Source organism: Perca fluviatilis, chromosome 14, assembly GCF_010015445.1.
Source record: "Perca fluviatilis chromosome 14, GENO_Pfluv_1.0, whole genome shotgun sequence".
Classification (NCBI taxonomy): Eukaryota; Metazoa; Chordata; class Actinopteri; order Perciformes; family Percidae; genus Perca; species Perca fluviatilis.
In genome coordinates, this window is record NC_053125.1 from 12,725,215 (window position 1) to 12,753,036 (window position 27,822).

Below are 27,822 nucleotides of genomic sequence, written 5' to 3' on the forward strand. Positions count from 1 at the left end.
GCAACAGCACTGTGTAGCGCGTTGTTTGACGGGCACATCATCCCGACCCGACCGGCAGCAGACCTAAAACCACTGCATCGTATCAGCAGGAACTGCAATAGGCGTTCATGGACAGCATCATGTGCAGCGTACAGTAAAGCCGGGATCTTTTCTATGCACCGTGCTTGCCGGGTATCACAGTAAATTACTGCTTTCGAATAATTTTGTCAAGGATAATAATGATGAGGTAAGAGCTTCCGGTCGCCATTTTGGTGATGTTTAACGCTTTGGGGGAAAAATCTGCATGGATTAATAAACTGCTAAAGGCACTGTTTGGACGGATATCGGTGGCAGGATGTTCAAGCGACATCGTTTAGATTTGGGTGATGATTCGCCGAGTAAAAAGAGACCCTCTGATGAGTATGTAGCGTTAACGTTACCTAAACGCTTCCCGCTGTTGCAGTGTTTGTGATTGCTGCAGGCTGTTTTGTTGTTGTCTTGTTGCTAACTAGCCGTGCTAACGTCACCTCTTCGCTAATGTTGAGCTAAAGTAAGCACCGACGGGGTGTGTGGGAGCGTTTAATTGTTTCAATGACAGGATAAACAGCTACCTAGCTAGCTAGCCTAATTAGGGATGCTGTTGAACGATAAGGGCGTGCAGTGCAATGGTCGAGCAAATTGGCTAGTGCAACGTTAGCTAGCTTAGCAAACAGCCAGCCTGTTCTGGTCTGCACGTGGCTACCGTTACATGCTAGTCAGTGCTACTTTGAGCGCTGTGTCTTAAATACAAAGGACATAACGTTACATTTCACGAGACAAAATCAACATGCCATGAATGATCGGTTGTTACAGCATGTGGCAGCACACGTGACCCCCTAGCCGGGCTAATGTTAGCTAGCTAGCTGTTTAGCGGAAATAAGATGCAATGTCAGGTGTCACTGCCATGTCTGATATTACAGTCCCAAGTCAGTGTCAGGCGACCTTTGCTGTAAAGCCTAGCTTTCCTTAGGGATATTAAAGAACTGCTGAGCGTTAATATTGGTCCAGACAATAACTGATCGGCCTGTAGAAGTAGGGGGGGGGGGACTGTCAGTTGTCAAAGTCACCGAGATTACGCTCAGGGTCACTGCCCTGGATTTGACATCGCTTTTACCTTACCGGGTCGACCAGTAAAGTACGAATTTACCCAGAGGCATATATAATATTGTACGTATTGTGTAAACGATACATTCGGTTATATTTATGTTGAAACAACAGAGCCTAGCGTCATCCGATGTGCATACTGCAGCTTTCCCATAGTCAAGGACATGAATTCTAGAGATGCGTACATCCAGACCATAATCCATCCATGATCCAGACAAGTTGAGGGGTTTCAAATTAGCTAGATGATGCGACCCACCTCTCTACAAGTCACGCTTGGCTTCAATTACGTTGTAGCTCATTGTCGCAACTGAACATTTAGACAAAAAATAAATAAAAATAATTTATTAGTAATGGAGTCTTGTAGACACATAATTGATCAATTTCAAAGTCAAGAATTTGTGTTTTTTTCAAACACTTTTACACTGTAGCTTGCCATGAGGTACACACCATCTTTGTCCAGATAAAGCTAGGATATAAATGGTTTGCATTCTGTTCTAAAGCCATTCAATTTCCACATTTCTTCCACAAGAGAACAAACTTGTGGACAGTAATCATGGCCTTTGCATGCCACGCTTGATTAGTCGGTGCTTTTAGCAACAGTTAATAAGAATGTGCAGTAACCTTTTTCATTCAATTTTAAGAACATGAACTTGACATGGGCTAACATGTGCACTGTCTGTTCTATGTTGTTCCTTTTATGTTTGCTGTAATCTTTTCCAAATCTAGGGCAAAATAGTATTTCAAGTGTATTTGGTTATGTTGCGTTTCTGTGGTAAGTTATATTGGTTATTCCGTGTGGCAAGGCTTCATCAAATCTTAACTTGCATCTTCCTCTCACAGGCGTGACCGCGACAGGGACCGAGACCGTGAGGAACGGTCGAGGGACAGGGACCGTGATCGGGATCGAGAGCGTGACGGGGACAGAGATGTGAAGTCATCCGCGGCGCCCAACAGCCTAGCTGCAGGCAGTGGAGGCTTCCTTAAGCAAACCCCCATTCAGCAGCCGATCAACCCCTTCACCAACCTGCCCCACACGCCACGCTACCATGAGATCATGAAGAAGCGGCTGCAGCTGCCTGTCTGGGAGTACAGAGAGCGCTTCACTGACATCCTGATGTGTAACCAGTCTTTTGTGCTGGTGGGAGAGACAGGCTCTGGAAAAACCACGCAGGTATAAGGCAGTAAATATGCACTACTGTTGTCAGTTGCCCCTAAAACATAAACTTTTTTTTTTTTTTACCATGAATTTACTAAAATGTGTCAAATTGATATTCAGTAATATAATTGGTATAATATTGCCATTAAAAAAAACAGGGTGGAATGAACAGATGATGCATTTTAAACAGTTACTCTGTGGAGCTGTTTCACAGTGGGTGGTGGTTATGTTTATTTAAAGTTCTTGAAAGCGCTGGGTTGTCTGTTCTTAAAATTTGAAAGAGAAAAGATTAGAGTAAATCACTGGTTGAGCCTTAGCCCCCTCCTGAGGGGAATACAAACCATCTTCCAAACACTTCTTTATCTTTAAGATTAGTCATTGTGGTTATTGCTCTGGAAATGAAAGGAAAAATAATCATGATGCATTTAAGTTTGACCACATTGGTATTTCTTGAAATAAAAAAAAAAGAATGGTTAGTAATGCATTTAGGCAAAACGTCTTCCTCACAATTGTCAGGGAAAGCAAGTTTTAAAACTTTTTTTTACTGCTTTTACTTTGTCTTAATACAAATGAAGCTTAAATGATTGCCAGGTACAAATTAGGTAGCATACAGATGTTCCACCAATCATATTTTAATGATTAGGGCCAGGCCCTGAAAGTTGTAATATATTTTAATACTGTTTGAGAAATGTTTATTTCTTCCAAACCTGTCATCAGCATTTTTTTTTGTTCTTCTGATTGGGGTGACATTTCAAAGTCTGGTAAGATTTGAATCATCTCTAAAGGGCAGTCATCCGAACCTCAAGCTTAATAGAGTGGAAGTAAGACTCTCTTCATTCAAGCCTCTCTTAGCAAGCTGCTTCTGTTTTTAAGCTCTAAGCAACAACATGCCGTCAGGGAAGATGTTGACAGGTATGACTTTCGTAGGTATTTAATTTTCCGTACATAGCAAACTGTAATAATGCACTTCAAGTAGTAGTACTATGAAATCTTTTGTTTTCATAGAATATTTGTTGTAGGCTGGTACACCCACTGATTAGGTTCATCCTCCTACATCATCTGCCTTGCATTCATTTCCCTCGTTTGCTGTTATATTTAAAGAATTCTTCTATTTTATACTTGGCCTCTTTGGCTCAAACACAACCTGTCTTGTCCGCTGTCTTCCAGATCCCTCAGTGGTGTGTGGACATGGTGCGGTCAGTGCCGGGACCAAAGAGAGCAGTGGCCTGCACCCAGCCCAGGAGGGTAGCGGCCATGAGCGTCGCCCAGAGGGTTGCTGACGAGATGGATGTCATGCTGGGCCAAGAGGTGGGCTACTCCATCAGGTTTGAGGACTGCAGCTCTCCCAAGACCCTACTCAAGTAAGAAGGCTAGTTTAGAATATTTCTCTCTGCTCTCTTTTTATGTTTTGAAAAGCAACCAATGACAAACCTACAACTGCATTGGCAGAAGTAGATAATATTAAGAGCCTATTAGCTAAACAGGAGCCTTGTACAAGTGATAATCTATGATTAATTCAGTGAGCTGTTAAAAAATGTAGACCATTTGAATTGTCTTGCTTGACAGACTGGCGTAAGGTTTTACATTCCTCAAATTCATCTTATCCTCTTTATACTTGCTCTCCCATATGTTCTGCCCACATCACTTTGAAGCAGGACATTTCTCTGTAGGGGAATGCTGTGCTCATTACATTAATTGTAAGCAGGATTTTTATTCCAATAATGCCACTGTATATGCTGGTAAAGCCTGCATGTCTTCTATTCGCCCAGGTACATGACCGATGGAATGTTGCTGCGGGAGGCTATGAATGATCCTCTGCTGGAGCGCTATGGTGTCATCATCTTGGACGAGGCACACGAACGCACTTTAGCGACAGATATCCTCATGGGGGTCCTCAAAGAGGTGGTCCGCCAGAGGGCTGACCTCAAGGTAAAAACAATATTCTAAGTTTCTTCAGTATATTTGATTAATCTGGGAAACAAGTGTCTTTTTTTATGGCCTCAGGATTAGCTATTGCAATCATTTAAAAGCATGTGGATTATTTAAAAGGTAGTGTACTAAAGCGTAATGTGACCATTTATCCAGCACCTACATTTGCTATTTATTCTGAGAAGTCAAATGTCACTTGTCTTATCTCCCGAATTGGTGTTGAAAGTACTCTTGACAGCAGTCTGATTTGTTTCCACAAATGTGTCCCACTTAATGCCTTCAAAACACTGTTAAAGCCCTAACCATTATTTCCTGCAGGATAAATTCAGTCACAGCCAGTGTTTATTTCCCTCTTCTGTCACTCCTCCCTTTTGTCACATTTCTCCTGACAGTGTCCCCATGTCTGACAGCTGTGTATCTGTGGAGAAATGTTGCTGTTGGGCTCAGAAATGCACATCTATTCTGCACCGCAGCACGAGTGGAGATTGCTCCTAGAGTCAGCCCCATTTTGAGCCAATCATCCAGGGGGAGAATAGCAATGTGTCGGTGTGGATGGGAGCGTACAGGCAGGCAGGCGCTTTATAGGCAGACTGTGCCAGACATATTTCTCATAAAGCAGATGGATAATGACTAGTTGTTTGTCAGCGTGGAATCAAAGGTTAGATTGTTGTTCGCGGACTGTTAAATGAGGTCTAGGTTATTGGGAATGATCATCCACCCACACCCCTCCATCTCCTTCATCCCTATCCCCTACCAAATTTGAAAGTTTAATTTGCCTTGATTAAGAGCAATTATGATGTCTCGCAGAGCGTAAAGCAAAATGCCGAGACACTGGCACCTGAAAATGTTTGAGATTGAAAATGGGAGACGCGTTTCCCATCAGAATCCTAATGCGCTCTATCTAATGGCTCTGGGGAGAACATTGTGTACCAAACATCAGGAACAAGGACTGTCATAGCTCTGTGTAGGTCAGTGACTTGGAGTGTAACGCCAAGTTCTACACTATAGACACCATCTTGGGTTCGTGCCAGCTCCCTCACCCTAAATTTGGATTCAAAGCATTATCCATCCTGTACAGCTTTTTGCACTCTTCATCTAATCTGTATTTGGTTGCACCCTTATCCACTTAGCATGTGTCCTTATCCTTAATTATCATCAAGCCACATGAAATGTTAACTCATCCTACACTTGGGTGCTCACTCCCATAATCGCCACACTCATTTACACTCTGCTGTCTTTACTTTTATCTTTCCTTTCACCTCTTTTATGAAAACATTGTCCTTCACAGACGTCTCTCTCCTGTTCCTGTGCTCTTCTCTGTCCAGGTCATTGTCATGAGTGCCACGCTCGATGCCGGGAAGTTCCAGGTGTACTTTGACAGCTGCCCACTGCTAACCATCCCCGGACGCACCCACCCTGTGGAGATTTTCTACACGCCGGAACCTGAGCGGGACTACCTGGAGGCGGCCATCCGCACTGTGATCCAGATCCACATGTGTGAGGTAGATGAAGGGGACCTTCTGCTCTTCCTCACTGGACAAGAGGTACCACTCCTTAGGTTTTGTTCTACAGCAGCCAGGTTAAATGATTTTTGTCGTTGTCCTTTACAGTGTTTCCCTTAGGATTATTTCCAGCAGTGGTGCTGAAGAGTGAACGTTTTTTTTTTTATATATATATTTTATTTTTATTTAACGCGTCAGCTTACACAAGACGGGCTTTAGACACACATTTGTACAAAGTTGTAGATGTCGAATATGTTTAGCGTTTCCCACAGATTAGGAAGCAACTTGTGCTGGTGGGTTGTCGACCATTATTTATAATAGGTTTATTTGATTCACAGCTGCTACATTTAGTGTTTTGACCTCGACAACCCAACTGCATTTTACCGCAAACTTGCCACTAGTTAACTTTCTAAAGCGGGCACAATCGCTTGTTTGCTAAGAGTCGGGTCGGTGATTGTGAATGTGTGATTGTGTAAAGGTGTTCACGAGATAGATACCAACCTTTCGTGAACACTAACCCTCACCGTGACCTTAAACATAACCATTGTAGCGGTGCCTGGAAGGTGACGTTTGGGGGCTTAAAAAAACCCAACACCGCACGGTGGGAGGAGCTGTGTATGTGAGCGAGACATCAAGTGACAGAGTCGGAGGAGAGCAGGGAAAGGTAATGCAGAAGGACGTATTTTGAATAGCGTCTTAAAAAAAATAATAACAAAACGCAATGTGCGGCGGCCGGTATTGATAGTGAGGCGGACCGCCACACAATAGTCTATGTGGGAAACACTGATGTTTAATAAAATGCTTCAATACTTCTTGCCTCTTTCCTCTCACTGCTGTCCTCTCACCTTTCTTTCCATACTTTTCCTGTCTCACCTGTACTACCCGTCGTCCTGTCCAATAATGCAATACATTGCTTGATTAAGCATCCTACAAGAATGAAATCAAATAACTTCTGCTAGGCATTTTCACATTGACAAAATACCCACCTCCCCTCCTCCTTAATTTGATCCAACTAACCTCAGCTTCATCATTACTGTCGTCAGCCTTTCTTTTCCTAGGCCTTTTCCTTGGCCTAACAGTCATTAACGATCATTAATAAACCGCAAATTTGATCAGATATTTGCTACTGACGTTTCTAACTCGGGACCACCCCCAACACGCGCCATGTTCCGCGCCGTTTAATTTCATTGTAATAGGTAGGTAGCGAGGCCGGCAGCCGAGCCCTCTTTATTGGTATTTTTGAAAAACAAACATAACGAACAAGGTTATAAACTTGTGCAACGATTTTATACATCTCCAAAGTTAAATGCGTGCATCTTAATGTAATTCCATAGATGAGTTACTCACGTACACCGTCTCATGAGCACACACTTGTGCACTCTCTGCACAGGAAATTATTAATCCTCAATTTGATAGATGTTAATGCACGTGAGTGTTCCTGTTTGGGAACCGCCAGGATTTGCGCTGTGTGTGTGTGTGTGTGGGGGGAGGCGAAAAACAGTAGTGACCCAGATTCTGCCCTTCCCACAAATCTCTGAAATTAAGTCATTTATTATTTTTTCCACCTCCCTGCAAATGTTGTCCACTGAAGTGTAATGGAGGGCAGGGTTCATGCCCAAAATGATGAATTTGGTCACAGCAGGGTGAACACACACACACACACACACACACACACACAAATACAAATGTTTCAATGTTCCGATCATTGGACAGGAGGAGCCTGTCAGAGCCAACAGTGCCTGTGCTGGTATGATTATTCTCTCAGCACTCTGACAAAATGGTGTTGGAGACCATGTGATTACTCGTGGTCGTAAAGGAGAATGTAACTGGTGTGAATGCACCACAAATTGCTCTGGAAATTTAAATGACATTGTGGACTTTTGCTACACCCTACCAATTTTTGATCTACACGAGGCATCTTTAAAAAATGTAGATGTGTGTCTTTCTGGCTTCCCCAATCACATCTTGTGTTTGTTTGTTTATTAGCAGTGATTATTTGTCACTCAACATCGGCTTGACTGTGGCAGGGCACCTACGTCAGTTTTCATTTGCCAAAGCAGGATCAATATGCGGCTTGTTACGAAGGGGATGAAGTCATTGGAGGGCATGGTGTTTTGAAGTGGTCTCCTTTGAGGGCTGGTAATTGATTTTAGGTTTAGTGGTATCCCAGCTGCTTAGATGGCTAGAAACACTGATAGTCATTCCTGTGAATGTGTTAAAGTCTGGTATATTTGCAGGCAATGTTGAACATTGCTCATGCAGTTAGATGTAATTTGTTGATTTATATCCCCCCCCCCGCACTGTGTCAAGCTAAGGCATTACTGAAGAGCACTCCCACGGTGAGTTCATTATCACCCTCTACTAATTGGGTTAAAGAAGTTAATGTGTAGTAGGTCTGGCAGAGATGCGTCTTCAAAGGGTACTGCAGCACGCCCCTCAAGCGCTTCTTAACCTCTTCAGTCTCCCAGCAACTTTGATGTAGACTAACGATTGGGATGCAGATCCATAGACTAGATAGTTTTTATGTGACTGTTTTAATTTAGAACAGGCGAAAGCAAAATGCACAGGACTCTCTTCCTTTCTCCTCCTCAGTTTCTCTAAGATAGTTTGCTTCTACAAACAAATAGAACTGAAGCACCAACTCCAAACAAGAAAGTTGAAACTTATCACAGCTGTTGAGCAAAGATAAGTCCTAATATTTAAGCTTCCCCCTCAGCAGCTAACATCAAAACATGGGGATTGGCGGGGGGTTGTTTGCTAGTCAAGAGGAGTGCCTAAATGTGTCGGTTATTAGCTTGGCTGTAGATTGTTGCTTCTGGGGTGGCAGGGAGAGCTGGTGGACAGGTTCCCAACACTGGCCAACTGCCGGCGTGCGTGCGTGCGTGTGCGTGTGTGTGTGTGTGTGTATGTGACACTCTGTCTTGATGTCCCTAAGGGAGGGACAGCCAGCTTGCTTCCAGCACTTTGGCAAAGAGGGCCATTTTTTTTCTCCATGGCAGCTGCTGCATCCAGAGGCTTTATAGGCTATTAATACCCAGGCTAATTTTACCAATCCATTCAGATTTACCGTTTTCTACTTGTCACTGTGTTGATTAAGAGGCAATGGGCCATCAGCAGGGTTTGACTTAATGCAATGAACAAGGGGACAACAGGGCTAATAACACACTTGCAGTCCAGAAGGAAAACAGGGAACATCACCGTGGTGCTTTCTCATGTCAAAGCACATGTTACTGGCATTGCAGTGGCACAAATTAAGTCCGCTTCAGTCACTAATTTCAGCACAGTATGCTTTTAGAAAAGGAAACAAAAGGATCTGAGAAGTTGTGTGGATTGATTTCTTAGCCAACATGCATGATGAAGATCTCTGATGTAGCTCATTTTCACTTTAAAAGCAACAGGGAAATAATTCTGGTTCCTGGTCATCATTGACTCCTCTCTTTGAAAAGTTGCTGCATTGCTCCCATGGGCCTGCAGGTGGTGCAACAGTATAGGCTGTAACATGTAACATATAGTAACCGCTGCTTCGTGAGGATTAAATGATTGTTGTTAGCAAAACAAAGAAAATGGTTCTTAACAGCGGGGGTTGCTTGGGAAATGAAAAGCTGTTGTGTACATGGTATTTTAGGCCATACCAGAATCTACTTTAAACCTTTTTAAGTACGATGATTAAAAATGTGTGTAGGTAAAAAAACCAGAGTATTTCTATGTTAATGGGTTGCATGTAGAATATGTAGACATATTTTAGTACATTTATTAGTGTAGTCCAAGAGGACTTTAGAGAAAAGGCCCTAGCCTTGTGCTCACTATCATGCTTTCTTCCTGGCGCTACTCAGGTCGCTGTGTCTGTCTGCCAGCCCACCGGCTCTAGAACGTTCAGCTTCACTAAACTGATCTGCCATGATTTGCCGCTGGTTATGCATCAGTGCTGCAGTCTCATCTCACATTCCCCCCTACAATACTGCGCTGTGGAATAATGAACCCAGTTTCTGTGTGTGTGTGTGTGTGTGTGTGTGTGTGTGTGTGTGTGTGTGTGAGGTGCATGCCTTCGGAACGTGCGTGTCCATGTTTTCCATGATTGCTGCATTTGACAACAGAGCCACAGGGAGCTCAGCAATGCATACTGCGGTCCAGGTTTAATTTCCTCCGTCAGATGGAGCGATAGGTAGAACAAATGTACTGTAGCAGGGAACCGCGGTTTCCCCGGCCGCCTTCCTGCACCTTCCCCTATCATCCAGATTCGCCGCCATTGTTCATCCAGGTGTTGTTTAGAGGCTGTTTGATTTTGCTGTTTACATACACCGGTGACGCCCGGATTAATTGTTGCACTTCCATCTTTCAGGAAATTGATGAAGCCTGCAAGCGAATCAAGAGGGAGGTCGACGACCTGGGGCCGGAAGTCGGTGATATCAAGATCATCCCGCTTTACTCCACGCTGCCTCCACAGCAGCAGCAGAGGATCTTTGAGCCACCCCCACCCAATAAACCAAGTGGTGCCATCGGAAGGAAGGTATAACGGCCTTGTTGCTATAAAAACACTCGGAGGGGGAGGTTGAAGTGGGGACTTTGAGGGAGAGGGTGAGTGAAAGAGAAAATGATGTAGAAAGGCCAGATGGGGAATAAGGTGGGGAAAGGAAGAGAGCTGGAAGGTAGGGACTGAAACTTTTTTTTTCCCTTTCTCAGCTTTAGCGCAGAACTGACTCACACAACATATGCTGCTTTTGTCAGCATGCGATTCTCTGCTCTAAATTATAACTGGGGTATTACTCATGCCCTCTGAGCCTGAGGAAAGCACTGCATTCTCAGTCATTTTTATCTTTCCACTACATTTGCACAGGCCCTGCTGCTGCTCAGAGAGGAGACCTAAGACCTCTGCCACATGAAGCCATGCGGAAGGTGCACGTTCTGTGAGCTGATCAAAAACAGGACTTTTTATTGCTGTGCGTCGGCTTCTTCTTCCTCAATCACTTAATCTCAGAGGAGTGGGTGAGCCTCTTATTGGTACAGACACGAGACAATTTGTCTCTTTTGTGTTGACAGTTTCTATTCAGATGGGCTCATCACCAGAGTAGCAGCACCACCTGCGCTGCCACACTGTTGGCCAGGGATCTGACAGAATATCAGAATATCACCACTGCCAGTGAATGAGCAAACATTCACCCCCAGGATCTGATAGGGGACGGTGTTGATGAATGACTCATTGCTACAACCCTTCTAATTGAGGCTGATCAGGCTGACATATGAGCAGTGAAAATAGTTATGGGCTGTCAAAGTTAAACACATTACAGTACTTGCTAAATGCTCAATTCAACCTGGATTTTGGGAATATAGGATTCCTTTCAATGTGATTTTAATATGCAATTAATCAGAAATTTTACAAAATGTATTATTTGACATGGCATTGAAGAGGGATCAAGTCTGTTATCAAGTTTACTTTTACAGTGCGGCACAGGCTGAGGGTTACCCCACAAGGTACCCAGTGTTGGTTAAGGTGTTTTTCAAAATATCATTCTCAGTGTTTGTCTCTGCTGTTCAAAGAGATGTTGACGTGAAACAGGGCCATAGTTGCATAGGGACAGATTTTAATATTACGTGGCTCTTGCAACAGTACCTGCATGGCCCTGTAAGTTTGCATACATCTGTCAGACATAATACAACTAGGAGGAAACAATGATTTTCCACTAGTGGCGGGCGTGCTGAATAGGAGGGGTCTGCAGCAACTTCTCCCTAGTTCCCATGAGTTATGTTGATCCAGAAAATAAAGTGAATGTAATGACAGCATGACCTCTGACCTGTCAACCCAGCAAACACTTTAAGCTTCAGAACAGCCAATGCCTTTTTTCCCCTTAAGATCAGTTTGTCAGGTGCTTGTTGAGTTGCTGGAGGTGGCGTCTAAAGTTGCCGTGCTTGAAGTAAATGTGCCTCTCCTCCAAAAGTGACTGAGTGGCTCATCAATTGAAAAATGCAGAGATGTCATCCAAGCCAGCCCAAGAGGAAGTAGTGAAAAAGAATTAAGGTTTGCGACGTGTGCTGCTACGCATTCTAACTACTGCATTAGGCATTCCTCAATTAACATAAAGCACTAGCTCGTCATTGCTCTATTTCTCTAGGAAAGCCACTGAGCTTCGGTTTTTGAACAGTTTAATCATTTAGAGGCCAAGGCAGCAATTGACTAATTACAAACAAAGACTATAATCTCACTTTGCTTTCCAGCGTCTCAAAGATTGTCTTTAACAAATGTGCTGTGCTGAGTGTTTGAGGTTTGTTTTGAGCATAGTGTCACGTTTGGAATATTCCTTTTAAATGTCACTCGTGATTCTGCCACGCATCCATTTCAATGAGCTTTGAATGTGCGTGCGTAGGTGCTGCTCAAGGCACGTTCTCCTTTTCCCCAGTCAGGGGAAGGCTTTATTTGTCAACAAGGCTGTGTTTCCCAGCAGGTAATGTGAAATATTGCCTGTGTTAGCCTTAGTACTTGCTCTCCTGCAGGTAATAGCCCAGAAATAACATGCAGAGATGATGCTCTAATGATATTACTGATGAAGAAGCCAGGATTATCCAGTGCAGCAACAGACTGGAAGGAGCCAGCCTGTTTTCAGTGTAATGGCCCTAGCCTGGATAATCCTTCAGAATCAATGCAGTCAATGAGGCCACCCATATGATCATGAAATGTGAGAGGGTGTCATGTGTGGCATCTGCTGGAGCCCTGACTGTGTCCCAACACGCAGGACAGTGGCAACCTCACCTAGTCCATTTGTTAACTGGACTTTGAAGCATTCCATGCCTTTCATTCCTTGCTGGGACGTTGGTCGCTGGCATATAGTGTCTGTCATGAGACACTGTCTGATAGCCTGGTCTCTTTTTTTTTTTTTATTATTATTTCAGACTGCCACAGTGTGGCTAATAGGTTTCTAGAGATGTAATTCTTCTGTATCTTTGCGCCACTGATGGTCCTTTTCCACTTCAGGAACCCATTACCTGGGGCTTCACATAAACTAAACTTTAAGGATCCTTGTGAGTCTTTGGTACTAGGTTTCTCCCTCAGTTTTTACTCAATTTTTACAACCTGGGACATTTCCGTTATATGCCATTTAAAAGGCAAAAGCGGGACCAACTAAGTCATTTTCTGTGCTGTTTGGTAGGACGTTGAAGTAGGTAGTGGTGGAACCAACGACAATGTAGGAAGTGATGCTGTATTTCTTTCACATTTATGGGAAAACGGTGTTATCAGAAAACCTTTGGTACACCTTATCATTTCCAAACGCACACTCCAGCTCGCTGGACCGATGGTCTCCTCAAGCGTTCTCCATTGTTGTTCTTTATTGTTGGTTGTCCTATTTGATACAGATGCAGTAGTAAAATGATAGTTATTGTTGTGCTTGTTAATATTGTGATATTAACAAGCACAACAATACGACAAACAATATTTTTGACCAAATACCTCAATATCGATACCGCAGCAATATTGTAGTATTGACTATTGGTGCTTTCACTAAATATTTACGCAATGAGATTTTTGATAAATAATCATCAGTAATGACTAAGTGGGTACAGGCAAATAATAGAACAGTTACAACAGTCTGGTAAGTTCAGAAAATTATATCACTTTACTGTAATGCAGCCTTTAAAACCAGGAAAAGACAACACTTATGCCATATTACGATATCCAAAATCTAATACGATATCTAGTCTCATATCACGATATCGATATAATATTGATATATTGCCCAGCTCTAGTATCGACACAGCTGCACATCTGTTCGACCAATCATGATTGACGGCACTGTTGGCAACCCTTGAAATACTTTTTCGTCTATTAAAAGGAACTCGTCCCCGAAGCAGCTGGAAAACTGTGGAAACAAAAGCAGATAATGGCTAGGTTACATTTCATTAAGTTCTTACTGTGAAAAAATGTGTGTACTTTTGAGCCTCGCACTTGGTATTTGTGTATTCCCACTAAGCTGGTTATTATTTTGACAGCCCATATTATTTTCAACTCACATTTGTCATGGAGTGCTCATGTCAATCAGATGTAGACAGCCATTCATCTAAGAAATACACGAACAAGCCCCCAACCGTTTGCCAGATAACGCGGTGTGATCAGTTTCATACAGGCATTTATTGCCATCTCTTCATTCCTCTGCTTGAATACTGAGGGGAATAGGTCTTGCGACAGGTGAACTACCCGAGGTCAAGGGCTGAATGAGAGGGGGAAAAGGCCCTCCCTGGCATGAATAACTAAACACTCGGGCATTCTCAGGCTCGACAGAAATCCTCGCCTAAAAGGTGGGATTTAAAAAGTCTGTAAGGCTCACAGCTTGAAGACAGCTGAAGAGGCACAGCTACAAAGGAAGTGTGTTATGTGTGCAAAATTGGTTCTGAGGACCTGTATCAGCAACGACTACAGAGAACTGTTTGGTTTTGTGCTTGGCATTTCATCCTGAGGACTACCAAGAAAGCAGACGGCTACCACCAAATGACTGCTTAGTTCAGCCTACAGCTTGTTCCTGTCTTGGTAGATGTTGAGCAAGTGAGCAAGCGAGAAATATTGAAGTGTGGAGAGGCATTTTTCCAAGTACCCACTTGCATATTGAACTATGACAGCGGAGTAGCAGTTGCCAGTAGAGTGGACTATGAACCCGTCACCACAGTCTGAAACACTTTGATATGGCTGAAGCAGAGATCTGGTCCGGGACCACTGGGGAGTCCTCAGTGTCACTGCAGGGGGGCCTCCAAATCATTGTTAATTTTTGAAAGTAAAAAAAAAAAAAAAAAAAAATTGAAATGTCTTAACATGAATTCAACATATTATTAGCAAATATAAAGATGATAGGCTTACTGGCCTATAGGTAAGGTAGTCCCTAAGATAGCCATCCAAAGATACAGTTAATCCTAAGGATTCACTGTCACATGTATGTTTGACATTAAAAGATGATTTATAAAATCATGCCAACAATTATTTTAATATCTTACTATTGTATGCAAAAAAATATATTTATAAAGGCTTTAGGCCGCCCTACACGTTATTGTAGGCCCAGTTGAATATGCAACTTCATTTTATACAAGGGGGTCCCTGCTCCGTCTTTCTTTCAGTTAAGGGGTCCTTGGGTCGACAAGCGTTGAAGACCCCTGGTCTAAAGGGTTTCTCTGTCCAGTCTGTTTCAGCTGTTATATAAGGGGAACTCAGCAGCGGTCAAGGTTTGCGTGAGAGCAACTGCAAATCTATCTTCCTCTCACCCCCCCTCCCCCCCGCTGTTTGTGTATATGCTGACAGCAAGAGACCCATAGGGTGATGTGACTAATTTTTATTTATTTATTTATTGCTCCAATTCAGCTGTGATTTTGCATGGACAGTCTTGCTATAGGGGATAATTGTAATCGAAACAGATCTGAGACTGGGAGATGGTGCAGGTCCCCACTTGCCTTGTTCTTAAACCCTCATTAGAAACCAAGCAGCTTTTCATTTCACTTATTCTTCCTCTACTTGTCTCCTCTTCATGTAGTATTTCTATGTGCAGAGGCAGTTAACAGTAACATCTGTTTTGTTTTGCCCCATAAGCCTCCATCTGTATTAACACCACTTTTGCATTCCTTATAAATTATCAGATGATGCGATGATGTGGTCATTAATTTTATAAATATTTCAAACTGAAATGCAAACCTTTCCAGTGCCTCTGGTTGTGTTGAAGCACAGCTTTGGAGGAGCCATTATTACGTAGCACACAGCAACAGCCAATCGGTGACAATGAGCCGTGCAGAGTTGGCATGTCCGCAGACAGCAGTGTTCCAAATGTCAAGATACATGCTGGGTTCACATGGGAGATATACAGCAGCCCTCATTTAGGGGGAATAAAATACACTTGGATGAAAGCAGTAACCATTGTAGAGCAAAAAACAGGCCACCTAAGCGGAACCATTACATCAACTATTTTCTGTTATTTTGAAAAACTACAGAGAACTTAACGAGAGAGGGGAAAGCTGATATCTTAACAAAACCACTAGCATGCTGAGGACAGTTTGACAGTACCCCCAGTCTCACGCACACATTCACGTGACACAGAAAGGCCAGAGGTAATGCATATGGATTGGACTCTGAGCACCAAGCCAACTCTCTCCACAAATACGTTGATAGCACATTGCACTTGTTTGCAGAAACTCTTGTGGTACTTCTGTTGGTTTGCATTAGGCAGCATGCGTGCACTGCACTGTAGTGGCATCTCCACAAGCTTCTTCATTCAACTGGCCCACATCAGGGAATATTATTTGAGTTAATGCAAAGCCGATATCTGCACTTGTTTGTCTGTCTTCGTACCCATGAAGGGTTTTCCCTGACTGTTTGTGCCACTGTGCCACTCTGCGGGAAAACTTTGCTTAAGAAGGACTATGATTTTTGAGCACTAGTTTTTGTGATTGTACAAAGCACTTTTAAATAATTGAATGAGAATCCAAATTAAGTAATGCACTTTGTTTTCTAATATTTCAACAGAAGAAACTACCTTAATCCCTGAAATGTCCACGTTGTTGAGTTCTCTGTATTTTAATGCTTGCATTTTGGAATGTATTTCCTAAAAAAACTGACGACCATATGTAAAACTGACTTGATGCACGGTCTAGCACCAGAGTCTGAAGTCTTATCTGTCCCTCCAAACCACCCCGGGTGGGTCATTTCTTAACCCATCTGTTCTCATTTCCACAGGTTGTCGTGTCAACAAACATCGCCGAGACATCCCTGACCATCGATGGCGTGGTGTTTGTAATTGATCCCGGATTTGCCAAGCAAAAGGTTAGCTTCCCCCCTCTCCCCACCACTCTTTATCTGCTGCGATCATCTGCGTCTGTTGCCTGAGAATCCCCAGATAAACAGCAGTGCACACCTGACAGCGGCAAAGATGGAAAAGCCAGTTATTTATTCCTCTGACATTTCACCAGGCTGGAGCCAAGTCAGACGCAAAAAGAGATTATATATGCGTTATGGTGGATTTTGTGTATGTGTTATTGTACATTTTCTGAAGCTGCTTGTATATTTAGTAGATTGTGGGTGTTAGTATGTGTGTAATGTTGATGTGCTTTTTTTTTTTCTTTTTTTTCTCTAGAAAATCTACATTGTGTTTGAATTTTTTTTATTAACCTGAAATTCATCTTTCCCTTTGCTATCAGGTATATAACCCACGTATCAGAGTGGAATCCCTTTTGGTTACAGCCATCAGCAAGGCCTCGGCCCAGCAGAGGGCAGGTCGTGCTGGGCGGACACGCCCAGGGAAGTGTTTCCGCCTTTACACAGAGAAAGCTTACAAGACAGAAATGCAGGTAGGAAACAAGACTGGAAATGGTTAGAAATGTTATGACGTGTTTGATTTTCACATTCTTCACTGCCACAAACACTTTGTATTGCCCCAAAGCAGCCCTCTAGCTGGAAAAGCTCTCTATTATACAATATTTGCTCTTAGAATCCATGATTCCCAGTTCAGGTGAATTCTAATTCCAAGAGCTTGGTGCTAAACCACACTGCCTCCACCCTTCCTCATAACCTGTGCTAATGATACAGCCACCTTGTGACAAATGAACCTGCTGAGGCCCAGTCCCCCACTTTAACAGGCTAATTCTTTCACGTCATGCTGAATGGCAAAGGGAATTTTTTAAAGAAGTTAAATAGCCCTTCAAATGCCCTAGACTCCCGGTCTCTGTTCAAGTTGACATACGAATGACAGATGAGGAGATAGTAAGCTCCCTGACTAATTTGTTTTGAATTGTTCCTTGGGTTCGTCTCGTACCTCTTAACTGGCACAGGACAACACGTATCCAGAGATTCTGAGGTCTAATCTGGGCTCCGTGGTGCTGCAGCTGAAGAAACTGGGTATTGATGACCTGGTGCACTTTGACTTCATGGACCCACCAGGTTAGTATGGAAAAAAATAGTAGTGTAATTTTTATTTTTTGGCTTATAAAGACACATGTCTAGTCAGTCCCATAAAGACATGACACTCTGCTGTAAAATCTATATTCAGTCAAGCTGTGGTTGTTTCATGTACAATATCAAATCTGGGTTGGCTATGTCACTTGGGAGCTTGGGGGGGAAAAAACGACAAAGCAAAGATAAAATGATTTTGGCAGATAACAAATACTGCATAGTGAATGTTGGGAGATTTGAGTATAAGCGCTCTGACAGACATGGATTACACAGTAGTATTGTTGTGCAGTTTTTATGAACACTGTTAAGTTTAGATTATTGCTGTTCAAAGTGGGACAATAGAGTGACGTGCGGAGTTAGTTTTCTGGCTGATCAGTCCATTTATGTTTCTGTCTCTGTTTGTATTTCATATTTCTTGTACATTTGAATCATGCTGGATCTAGGCCAAAAAACAGACTGACTTTCATTGAAGTGCCAAGTTATGGCATTCTCCAGGAGAGTGTGTGTTCCCGTGGAGACCACCCCTCCTTTCCCTATCCTTAACCTCCCCACTCCTTCCCCCCCTTTTCTCACCATAATATAGTTTTCATCTCACCTCTGAGATTAAACCCATCTCTCCCCGTCCACCGTGGCAAACGCCATTTTGAGAATGAAATTGGTTACATCAATAGCAGCGCTATCACCTTGGCTATTGCCTTCCCTTTTTATTCCTCCAGTGAAACGTGACTGACCTCCACCCCCAGCCCCACATTTCTCACAAAACGCAAGGGTAAGCGTCAACATATGGGATTGGCCTTGTCTGCTGATTCTAACTGGGAAAAGTGGGGTGAAGGGAAAAGGGAGGATTATCTTTTGTATATTTTGATCCACTCATGGCAGAAGGTTTCTTCTAACTACCTCCTTAGCCCGCTGGAAACCAGAGCTATTTCTGTGTAGCGGATGAAGTCTGCTTTGAGTCTGCTGGAGTTTCCGGGACACAAGCTTTCTAGCATCTAGTTACAGCGGATCAGTTTTGATACACGGTGTCAAAGGCCCACCTTTAGAGTAAATGGACAGGTCAGAGTCCAAAAGTACCATATGAAACGATAGTGTACATTAGTTTTGAGATTATAGGTTTTTGTTGTTGTTGGATGAACTGCTTTTAATTCATTTTTGGTGGGCATTCTTGTAATTGTCAAAATGAATAAAAACCTTGGTTGAGGCTGCCATTTTTATTGTGGTAGAGCCTAGCCAACACACGTTTTGTATTGTTGTTCCTTGATGTTTAAATTTCAATTGAATTTGAGTTTAGGTATTGTCTCCCTGATGATCAACATTATCAGCCCAAAAAGCCAGTGGCTTTTTCCATTTCAGCTTGTCCATGAGCTCAATGGGAACCCTGATTTTTTTTTCCTTTTTTTTTTTCCTTTTACTGTGGAATGCTCAAATATGTCGTTTATTTCTCTCTTTGCTTACCTCGCTCCTCGCTTACTAAACACAAGAGCGACGGTGTGAGCCAGCCAACGAAATGGAAAATCCAAAAGAAATCAGTAGCGATTTACTCAAGGATTTGGCTGGGTGGGATTCATTTGCCTGGTGACATTTCCAAAGAAGTACCTTTCGAAGCCAATGTGGTTTAATGTTCCTTTAGCATTTCGTCTCATTGATTTGGCCCTTGGTTAATATATCAGATTCTTGTGTGTTGAGGCAGTCAATACTTACTTTCTGATGAGCCCTGTTGTGTGTATATTGAATTTCCACACTGGTTCATCATGCTAGCAGTACTTGGAAATCAGATTCTCACCTTTTGTTTAGCCCCACACAAGCCATTGGTGTGGTAAGTAATGTGGCCGGAACTCACTTTGTGTAAAAAAATAAAAAAATAGCTTTGATGCCCCAAATCAATATTTGTTAATCATAAAAAAATGCCTCCCTGCTGTTAGAAATTGAATTTTTTGGGGGGCACTTGAGAGAAATGAAAGTGAACGAGCACCGCAGCCAGTGCTTGAAGCTAATTTTCAGTTAACATGCAACTGGTCATTAGGCTTCAGCTCTCGGGAGCCAAAGGTCAATAATTGCATCTGGAGGAAAAAATCTTTTAACCAAGCGGTGGAAGCCTTTTGTGTTGAAGCATTAAGTAGAAAGTTCCCCTGTAATTGCATTAGTTGTTTAGGATTGCCTGAGCGGATGATGAAAAATGAGCTTTGCAGTGATTACTTCTCTGCTAAGTTGATGTCTAGCATAACTCTGGTCATCACACACACACAGAGCCTTCTCATTTTGATTGACCTCATGCTCCCTGCCACTAAAACAGCTTCCTTTTGTGTGACTGTGTCGTTTCTTAACTTGCATCTGTCTTCTCTTAAAGGTCCGTGTACAGCAGGTGCTGTTGTTTTATCAGCTTTTCTCTCAGGTTTCTTCTTGTTTCATGTTTGGTTGCTCAGGCTGCAGATCTCCTTTTACTGAGCAAACAAGCTAGTTCATGTCTTCATAAAATTATGTTTTGACATTTATTTGCTTGAATGTTATGTTGTACTCATATTTGACAGTTAAAAAAAAAGAGAAGAAATCAAGATTCCTTAGTCTTGGAGCCAATTTAATTAGATTTTGAAGACACTAACAGGAAATCAGGCATACTTTAAATCCTCAACTAGCCACGTTTAATGTACATCTTTAAGCAAAGTGTGCCAGACCCTCCTTGAAATAGTTACGTTTGATCTAATGTTTAATGCCAGAGTAGACAAATGTATTATCTAGTGTGACTGTGAAGATGCAAAAACCTAGCCTGACAAGCCAGACCCACATCTAGACGTTGGGTCTGAGTACTCACCATTGGCAGGGCTCAATCCAAGGGGCGGGATAAACGGTTGTCTTTCAAAATCCCTCTGCACGCGATAGGATAGTGCTACAACCAACCAGAGCAACGCTTGTTGATAGATTAAACTTTTGCCCTATCCGGTCGGCACAACTGCGAACAAATTTTCCCTTTTTAAGAATGACTTCAGTGCCGTTCGTTGTTCTCAAAGAAAAATGTAACTCCCAGTCTTCCAGAGTCACGGCCAAAGCCGATTTGAAAGACTGCCGCTAGCCATCGTCTTTGTTTTCAAGTAGCAGGGAATTCACGCGGAACCGTCGCAACTCTGCCGTCCTTATTTTAAGCCCGCCCACCGACTCTATACACGATGTGATTGGCCTGACCAGAATTGGGTTTTTCCACGGAGAGTTGCTAGACTGACCCTGGTAGGGTGCGTCTAGATTTCTAAGATAGCAAAAAGCCTAAATGATAGTCAGATGAATCCATAATGAACGTAATCATTAGTTGATTATGCTCATTATGGATTAATCTGACTATCATTTTGTCAATTAATTGTCCATTAAAATAACACCCAGCCCAAGGTGGCGTCTTCAAATGTCTCATCTGACCAACAATCTAAAACTTCAGTTAGTTAACTATCATGACTATTAATCAATCCGGCCATACATGTGTCTGTGAAATGACAGTTTTGGAAATTGTTCTATCTCTGTCGTCTGTGTTTTGCCCATGGGCTTGGAACAATTGTTAATGGCCCATCTCCCCCATTCTGTCTTCCCCAGCCCCAGAGACCCTGATGCGAGCTCTGGAGTTGCTGAACTACCTGGCAGCGCTCAATGACGGCGGTGACCTGACGGAGCTGGGCTCCATGATGGCAGAGTTCCCCCTGGACCCCCAGCTGGCCAAGATGGTCATCGCCAGCTGTGAATTCAACTGTTCAAATGAGATCCTCTCCATCACTGCCATGTTGTCAGGTAATGCTCAGGCTGTGTTGGTCTGAGCTGCTGCTCTTTCCATTTCCTGTGCTCATGGACCGTGCTTCAGAAATGACCAATGAGCTTAAAGGAAATATACTGAGCAGCTTCTTTTATCTTCTTCCCTTATATGTATTTGCATTCTTTGACCCTTCTTTTTTTACTTTAGTTTTGCCCTCATTATCAAATTTGACTTAGAATTGACTTAATCTGTATGAACAATAGATAAATCCCAGAAGTTGAAAAATCAGAATAAGTGCAGTCAAGTCAGTGGTGTCAGCTATTATTTGTGAGAAAGGGGGGAAAATACATGTCTGTACAAAATGTATAGGTGTAGCTGGAGCAGCACCAGCATGCTACAGCAGTAATTGCACGTTAGGCTTGCCAAAGCAGAATGCTGCTCATTGAGATGAATCTTGACGCCTTTGAAGGGAGTGCGAGGGTCTTTGAGAGTGGGGAAATGGATTTAACTAGCTGTTTGGACGTGGCGTGCACTTAAAGCAGGTGTTCCAGGACGGCAGGTTTTTGCTGAGTTCATTAGAGTAAGCAGCGAAAGTACACCTGAGAACGCTGCCGCCACAGCAACCAACCAAGAGGCTCAATAAAATACAGCTTTTACACATTAAAGCCACAATTAAGCAGGTTTGACTTTAAGCAATCCAGAGCAAGTTCACAGAGGGCAGACGGCAGAACCAGAGTCCTCTGGATGAACTCTTCACCACTGATTTATATTACTTGAGTGTCACATCTATAAGATGGGTGTATGAAGCCATACTGTAGTGCAGCAGGAAGGAGAAACCTATCCTTCTCCCCTTTTCTTTGGCCCTCCACCTCTCCTTTTCCCACCATAACCACTTCACAATACAGTGTGCCCTGTGAAGTGCTCTGTGCCTCTCTTGAGCTGAGGCCTTGTTCCTCTCTGTGGGATTTGCTTAACTTATCCCTATGGGCGGCGTGTTGGGGCCTATACCAACCTTGTTTAGTCCCACAGTGCTTCGTCCGACCCACGGAGGCTAAGAAGGTGGCCGACGAGTCCAAGATGCGCTTTGCCCACATCGACGGAGACCACATGACGCTGCTCAACGTCTACCACGCCTTTAAACAAAGTGAGTGTCCCTCTCATGCCCGCTGGCTTCACTGAATAGTTGTCTTTATTTGTCCCTCGCCCTAAAATTGGCCCTGTCTCACACAGACCACGACTCCACTCAGTGGTGCTATGAAAATTTCGTCAACTACCGCTCGCTGATGTCAGCAGACAACGTACGGCAACAGTTGTCCAGGATCATGGACCGCTTCAACCTGCCGCGGAAGAGCACTGAGTTCAGCAGCAGAGACTACTACACCAACATCCGCCGTGCGCTGGTCACTGGCTTCTTCATGCAGGTCAGTCACATCAGGGTCCCTCGGTGAAGTTCTTTGCTCATAGAAGCATGTTGCGTTTGTATTATTCTGCAGTAGTATACGTTTTGAACCTTAGCTATTTAGTATCCCGGTTCTTAAAAAAAAAAAAAAAAAGTCAATACACCATTAAACGTCCCAATTATTATTTTTTGTTTATCTGTGCACATTCAGTCTTTTTCCAGCTCCGCTGCCATTCCGATGCTCGTTGAAGTTTGCCATTATTGGGTTTGAAGTGTTTTTGTGCAAAACCCAGTCCTGACTGATAATGCAGCTGAGATGTTAATTGTAATGGATAACCACCTTTTAAAGTACACACACACACACACACAGAGCTGCTTTGTTTTTAACACATAAAAAGAAATCAAGTCAATTTGCTCCTCGCTCAAGGAAACAAATGGCATTTTGCAAGCAGCCATTTTCAGGGCTACCTTAAACAAGCAACCTGACAAGTTGAATTATGGTGTTAATATTTAAATATTTGTCAACATTAACCTTTATCTTGGAGACAAATTTGCGGCTCGTGTTGGGGCTTTCACAGCATTTGTGAGATCATGTCTTTGTCGGGAAAGGCCTTTATTGAGACTGATTGCCTTGGTTAATCACAACAGCCACTGCAGCCTCACCATCTACAAAGTAGGGGAAATCGCTCACTGCCCAGTTACAAACAAGTTTGTCTTTACCGTCAGGCTGCTTTTGTATCAAAATCAGTCAATTACTAATGAGATTTTGATGGGTCTTTATTAAATAAAGTATTAATAAAAATTATTTTAGCACTTATAAATATGTGATAGTTTTTTCCTGTCCTTCTCCGTGATTGTTTGTAACTCGCGATGACCCTCTTCTCTCTCTTGGGTGCGAACAGATCGCTCACCTGGAGCGCACAGGCCATTACCTGACGGTGAAGGACAACCAAGTCGTACAACTGCACCCATCCACTGTGCTGGACCACAAGCCGGAGTGGGTGCTTTACAACGAGTTTGTGCTGACCACCAAGAATTACATCCGCACATGCACTGACATCAAACCAGAGTGGTAAGTTTCAGTTGGAGCACATTTTTTTGATGTAAAGATAATTATCAGAAAGAAATGTTTTTAATTTCACAAATAGTATTTCCTTGTCTTTTCTTTTTTTTTTTTTATTATGCGAGTGAAAGTACACAAAAATCTAAAAATGTGTGATTATTTTTATTTCGATAGCTTGACTTATAGATAAAGGTTTTTCTTACATAATCACTTTATTGTTTGTGTACATCTGGGATAGTGTCTTATTGTGAAATACCCTGCATTTCTGGACACAATCACTTATTGTATATTAAAATGTAATGTTTTATTTATTTTTCAAGTAAACACTGAAGACCGTTTTTGTGACTGATGTTTACTCGCTTTCTTTCCTAGGCTGGTGAAAATTGCCCCGCAGTACTATGAGATGGGTAACTTCCCCCAGTGTGAAGCAAAGAGACAGTTGGAGCGTATCATTGCAAAAATCTCATCCAAGGAATACACTCAGTACTAAGAAGGTTTGCATGTGCTGCAACAGCATCCTCAGCATCTGTACAAAGTAAAGCCTAAACTTATTTGAGCAGTCTTATTTTATTTTACTTCCACCAACAACCTAATTTTGAATTCTATTTTTGTCTCTCTGTGTGTAATGTATATTTCATGATGATTGATGAATTGTGTCCTTTAAGGGCCACCTTGTGTCATTTCTTTTGAAGCCCAAAGGGTTAAGCAGTGCACTACCAGAAATGAACTGTAAATGAGCAGTTATCTGGAATTTAGTCATGAACCATTTGGATTTAAAGCATGATATTTCATGTAAATTTAAGCATTCCTCTCTAAGACATAAGTCACAGCTCGGGATTCTTGGCTGTTCTCCTGCTGAAAACGGCATAAGCTTTTGAACAAATATCATTTTAAAAACTGTATTTTGAGGCAGGCATAATGTATTGTTCTCTAGTCGTGGAGATACTGAGAGGGGCACTTTGGTCACATTTCCTGTCACTATTCAACTTAATAAAAAAGACTTTGTAATAAAATATTTTTCCAGTGTCAGCATTAAAATAACAGGATAATCTGTGCATAAACTTCACACAACACATGCGCACACACACACTGAGCAATCACGTTTTGACCTGCCAAATCCTGCTCGTTTCCTGGCTCTTTAGGGAAGTTAAATCTTCTTACTGGGATATTGATAGCTTCAGAAACAGTTGGAGTGAGGGGGAATGTTAATTACAAATGTTTCAGAAGAAGATCAGTGTGAAATCCCTGCTGTGCTGGAGCCTGTTCTGGCTGTACTGCTTTGTGTCAGCGCCTCTCTAATGTCTAAGGTAAAGCTTGCAGTAGGGAGAAGCATAAATTCTAGCACCGCAGTGATGTAGAAAATAACCAGAATAATGGTCAGTGACATAACGTGAATGTGTATGTAAACCACGGCTGTCAGGTTAAATTTGAACTTGTAAGAATTCCTTAGCAACAATTCCTTAGGAAAGTTGGATGAGTTGTGACAAACTTTCTTGGAAGGCTTTCCTCTCTCATTCTGTGGGTCAACAACTTAAACGGAGCAAGCTGCCTGTGAGTGGCAGAGCGTGAATTCCATGAACAGTGTGATTAACCAGACTCGTGAGAGGCATGTGCATTCTGCTCCTACCATCTCTAAGGACTGGTTACTGCTACTTTGCAGCTGCCAGTTAATAGTGTGTGTTAAGTCTTTGCATTGTTTTCTTAAACGTATAACCACTCTTCTTTCAGAGATTAAACTTGCAACTTCTTAAAGATGCACTCCACCCATTTCACAGATAATAGTCAATTTACTATTCATGAGCAGTACTCCACAGCCTGTGGAAACATTGTATAACGTCTTCTGTGGCTCTGGGTGAGCTTTGAGAAAATAACTGGCAGGCATTTAGCTCAGACTTGGAGACGTACAATTTTTAACAGAAAGTCTAAATTACAAATTGGGGACTTGGTGTTTTAAAAAAAAAAAAAAAAGCTGGGCGTTTATGAAGCAGGGAGGATCTAACTAAAAGCGATAAGTTATGGCCACTGCTGCATCGCTTTTTGACCAACCTTTTTTTTTTTTAACCTCTTAGTCTCAAAAGGCCTTTCAACTTTAAAGAAGTACATTTTAAAAGCCGTTGTGCCTCAAAATGTTGCACTTGCTAGGATTTCGTGCTTTTTGAGATGGGACTTAATTGTTACTAGGGCTGCAGCTAACAATTATTTTTACAGTTGATTAATATGCCAATTATTTTTGCGAATAAATTATTAAAAGGGACCTCCACCAATTTTGCATATTTAAGTCTATTAACATGTGCAAACCAGAGCAGCAGAGCTGCACAAAGTCCGATATATTGCCTCAATTAATGTCGACTGAGTCTGTGTCTCCAGCTGGATAGACAATTCTTGCTGTGTGGAAAGTTGGAAGCACGAACAAGCAATATTCTTTTATCAACTAAGTTTGAGCTCTACCTTGTCTGGGCACAATGACAAATGCAAATCAAAGACCCCATTTTGTTTTCATAGGTTTCTTACATCACCTTTTTAAAAAGCAATTTCTTTAACTGCTTCTAATCCAGATTTCTTTTTGTTCAGGTAGCCTTTATGATAGCATAACCTTGCCTTCCTCTGTTCTGTATCTCAACGTTACATCAATTATAAGGGAATATACATAACGTTGACCTGAGGATAGAGGCAGAAATGAACCACTAAGCATTTTTCACAATCTCTGTAGCGTCTGGAAGTAGGCAGGCAGAGATACGAGACCTGCTAAGGGAGTATTTAAATTAAGCCTGCAGATTGTGTTATATGCTAAGTCAGGAAATTAGCATGTGTGCTTTAATATTTTTGGACTGTTGGGAGACAAGTTTTTAAGTGGATGGCCTTTTGCTGGGGAACGTACACAGAACCACAAAATGGGGCCGGAGAGATTAGTCTCTCTAAAGTGAAGCCAATAGAAAACCCATTAGTTTGAGCTGATCTGGAAATTACTGTATATTGAATTGATCCTGAGGTAAGAACAGTTTTTCAAGCTCAATACTTCCCATTGATTCACACTGCCATAATTACAAATGGAAATTATAATGTCTCGGAGTTGTTTTTTGTGAGTGTCTGATATGAGGGTACACAACAATTGCATGCAGTCCTACTTCTTGTGCTTAATCATACAGTATATCTGTAATGGCTGTATGGTCTTATTAAAAATTGAATTCTGACAGAGTTGGAATGAGATTTGGAGTCTACCTTTTTTGTTTAGCTGTTCGAGCTGAAAACTTATTTGAGGTCAAGGATATACTGTACATTTCCTCGCACAGCTGCTCATAACACACCCATCCTTGCACCCTGGGCTGATGTTGGGGGGCCATTTTATGTGGCTCCTTGACAGTAACTCAACAAAAGTAGCAAACACAAACAAATACCAGACAGGTATTGTTCAGCGTGTTCCCAAACGGTGTGAATCACCACCTCGCTACAGCTCAATCTCCTGCCACCCACAGAGTCCAGCATGGTGCCTCATCATCATTTGAGACCGTGGGTAGGGAACTTTATTGCAGAACACCTCAGCGTTTCAGGAAATCCATCCCCCTCCACCCAGTCCTCCTCCCATCCCACGCAGCCACCAATCGGAGCTGAGACAGGTGTCTTATCTCCATCACGCAGCACAAGCACAGCCAATCTTCCAGGAAGATGGCGACTGGAATGTGACAAATCCATCTGTCCTGGTTTGAATTTGTATGCTAATTTGAAGTAATAGCCCCTCTGGTGACAGTGCAAGGGAACAATTCAATCATGCCATCTATGACAGTTGCTTTCCAGCCTTCTCTGTGATAGGGGAGTATATGCACGTACCGCCGGGTTAGGCTTGATAAATTGGTTATGTAGGGGAGATGTGGCATGTAGACTGCATGTTCAAAATGGGCTGCCAGTTTGAAATGAATCACGCAACTACTGAAGGCACCTGTGCTGAAATGTGCAGCCACTACCTGTCGGCAGAGGGGAAACAATATTTGATTTGACCTCATTTATTTCCTCCTCAACGTGGC

The 27,822-nt window shown here is 42.5% G+C and overlaps 1 protein-coding gene across 2 annotated transcripts; it reads left to right on the forward strand.

Moving 5' to 3' along the window:
- On the forward strand, nt 1-27,005 carry dhx15 (DEAH (Asp-Glu-Ala-His) box helicase 15). Of its 2 annotated transcripts, none has more exons than XM_039822142.1 (14): nt 1-226; nt 1,963-2,293; nt 3,446-3,639; nt 4,048-4,207; nt 5,533-5,751; nt 10,049-10,216; nt 16,403-16,489; nt 16,864-17,013; nt 17,494-17,602; nt 21,188-21,379; nt 22,363-22,485; nt 22,572-22,762; nt 23,643-23,812; nt 24,176-27,005. In XM_039822142.1, the coding sequence occupies exons 1-14, from the start codon at nt 219-221 to the stop codon at nt 24,291-24,293; spliced, it is 2,220 nt and encodes a 739-aa protein (XP_039678076.1). In that variant the 5' UTR covers nt 1-218; the 3' UTR covers nt 24,294-27,005. The 2 variants fall into 2 exon arrangements, with proteins under 2 accessions (XP_039678076.1, XP_039678075.1); XM_039822141.1 differs by lacking the exon at nt 1-226 and adding an exon at nt 243-399.
- Nucleotides 27,006-27,822: the final 817 nt, after the last annotated feature.